At 46.0% G+C, this 2105-nt stretch overlaps 1 gene segment (V, D, J or C); it reads left to right on the top strand.

Moving 5' to 3' along the window:
* Window positions 1-429: 429 nt before the first annotated feature.
* LOC132656316 (T-cell receptor alpha chain V region PHDS58-like) lies at window positions 430-1006 on the top strand. The segment is given in 2 exon segments: window positions 430-475; window positions 570-1006. Coding segments are annotated over 2 exon segments (483 nt in total).
* Window positions 1007-2105: the final 1099 nt, after the last annotated feature.

Here is a 2105-nt window from a genome sequence, read left to right as displayed (position 1 = left end):
CCAGGGAGTTCTATAATTAATATCTCATAATAGATTAGAAAAAGAAGCAAATGCATTGTGAAGGTTTTGCTTGTCTGTGAAATAAGAACACAGCAGGCGACAGGCTGTGGACCCTCCGGACATTTGGTTCCTCGTTTCCCCTCCAGAGGGCGCTGCAGCACCCTCTAGTGTTCTTTCTTCCTTTGAAGGTCTTCACCACCTGCTAGCATCTCATCCTTTCTTTGCTGCTGCCTGAGTTTATAGCAAAGGCACGTGACAAGGATCAGACACTCTAAAGCTTCCAGGCTTGTGTTAGCAGCTTCACTGTTTTTACCTGAGCAAGAGACTTCTCCAGCTGACCCTTCTCCTATTTTCAAGGTCTTTCTTTCTTCAGCAACTTTCCTACTATCCGGTTGCAAATTAGAGCTGCAGTCTTCCCAAGGCTCAGCCATGCGCCTGGCCATCCTCCCGTTGCTGGTGGTACACTTTATCCTGAGTGAGTACAGTTGCCTTGTGGTCTCTGCATCCTAGAATTCTGACTGTCCTCAGTGAAGTCTGCCCTGTAAATACTGCCTACTATTCCTTTCCAGGAGACACCAGCGCTCAGTCAGTGACTCAGCCTGATGCTCAAGTCACTGTCTCTGAAGACGCCTCTCTGCAGATAAGATGCAACTATTCCTCCTCTGTGGCACCTCGCCTGTTCTGGTATGTCCAGTACCCACGGCAGGGGCTGCAGCTGCTCCTCAGCTACTACTCAGGAGACCCAGTGGTTCACGGCATGAACGGCTTTGAGGCTGTGTTTAGCAAGAGCGACTCTTCCTTCCACCTGAGGAAAGCCCGTGTGCACTGGAGCGATTCAGCTGTGTACTTCTGTGCTCTGAGCACACAGTGTCTGGGGCTGCAGGGGGAGCTGAACACAAACACCCATGGCAGTGGGTACTCAGACTCACTGTCTCTCTTCATAGTCTTTGAAGCATCTCTTTCTGTGGCTCTGCTTCTTTCTGGGATGCCTGGACACCACTGGTAGCCGAGCCGGGAAGGAGAGTGTTAAATCTGGAAAGCTTGGGCTCTGCAGGATTCCATTCCAGCTGGGAGTGCCTAGAGGGGAAGACTTTCTCCTAGGATAAATCGGTTACTCTTAGATGATATTTAGTGAAACAGCTTATGCTCGCCTTTATTGATAAAACAGCTCAAGTCCCCATGTGTTCATGCATATGTGTGTGTGTGTGTGTGTGTGTGTGTGTGTGTGTGTGTGTAACAACTTATGTGTATGCATCTTTATTCCACAGTGAACAAGAGTGGACCTCGGGCACTGAGAAGTTTTGGGGGTGAATGCATTTAATTGGTTTTGGCTAAGGTGTTGGCAGTGCTCTGTTTTCATCTAGGTGCCAGATATGTGACTACCTGACCACCGTGGGGGTGTCTCCATGCTACTTGATCAGAGGTGGGCATGGTAACAGGGAAGGATCTGGTTCCACTCCTGCTAGTCTCAAGATGAGATTTTAAATCTCAATTTTGAGATTTCTTGGATTTGAACTTGCTCCCCCTCACCAGTTCCATGCCAGTTCTCCTGGTGGCATGGTCCATGTGCCCCACATCTTTCAAACTGGTAGCAAGAAAAGAAGGAAGATAAGACAAGACAAGACAAGACAAGACAAGTTATGCAGGCCCAGCTCCTTTGCACAATCCATTTCCAGCTAAAATATTGACTCCTGACTTGTCTTAGAAGCTCTTTGAGTATTTTCAAAATTATCTAATGCTCAATTATAATTTTGTAGAATGAAGGAGACTGTGTTATCATCTGTGGGAATCATCTCCTGAGTGGACATTGCTTGGACAGCGGCTATGATTCTTCCCATGGGGAAATACCAAAAGCTGGACTTCCATTTGTCATTTTATGTGTCATCTACACAAAATGTGAAACGTGCATGCTTCAAGGTTTGTCTTGAAGTTTTCCTTGTCTACTCAGTCTTTCATGCTGATTTTCCTATAAATTTTCTTTTGGTGCTAAATGTACTGATCAGAAGTGATCATAATATTAAATACTTCATTTTGGAAAGAACTTGAAGCTTATTTAGTTGCTATAGGAATTCACCACAACCAGGAAAGCCTAGAAATCTGTCACA

Source organism: Meriones unguiculatus, chromosome 9, assembly GCF_030254825.1.
Source record: "Meriones unguiculatus strain TT.TT164.6M chromosome 9, Bangor_MerUng_6.1, whole genome shotgun sequence".
NCBI classification, from domain to species: Eukaryota; Metazoa; Chordata; class Mammalia; order Rodentia; family Muridae; genus Meriones; species Meriones unguiculatus.
Note: the sequence above shows the minus strand (reverse complement) of the source record. Positions and strands in the feature narration are given on the sequence as shown.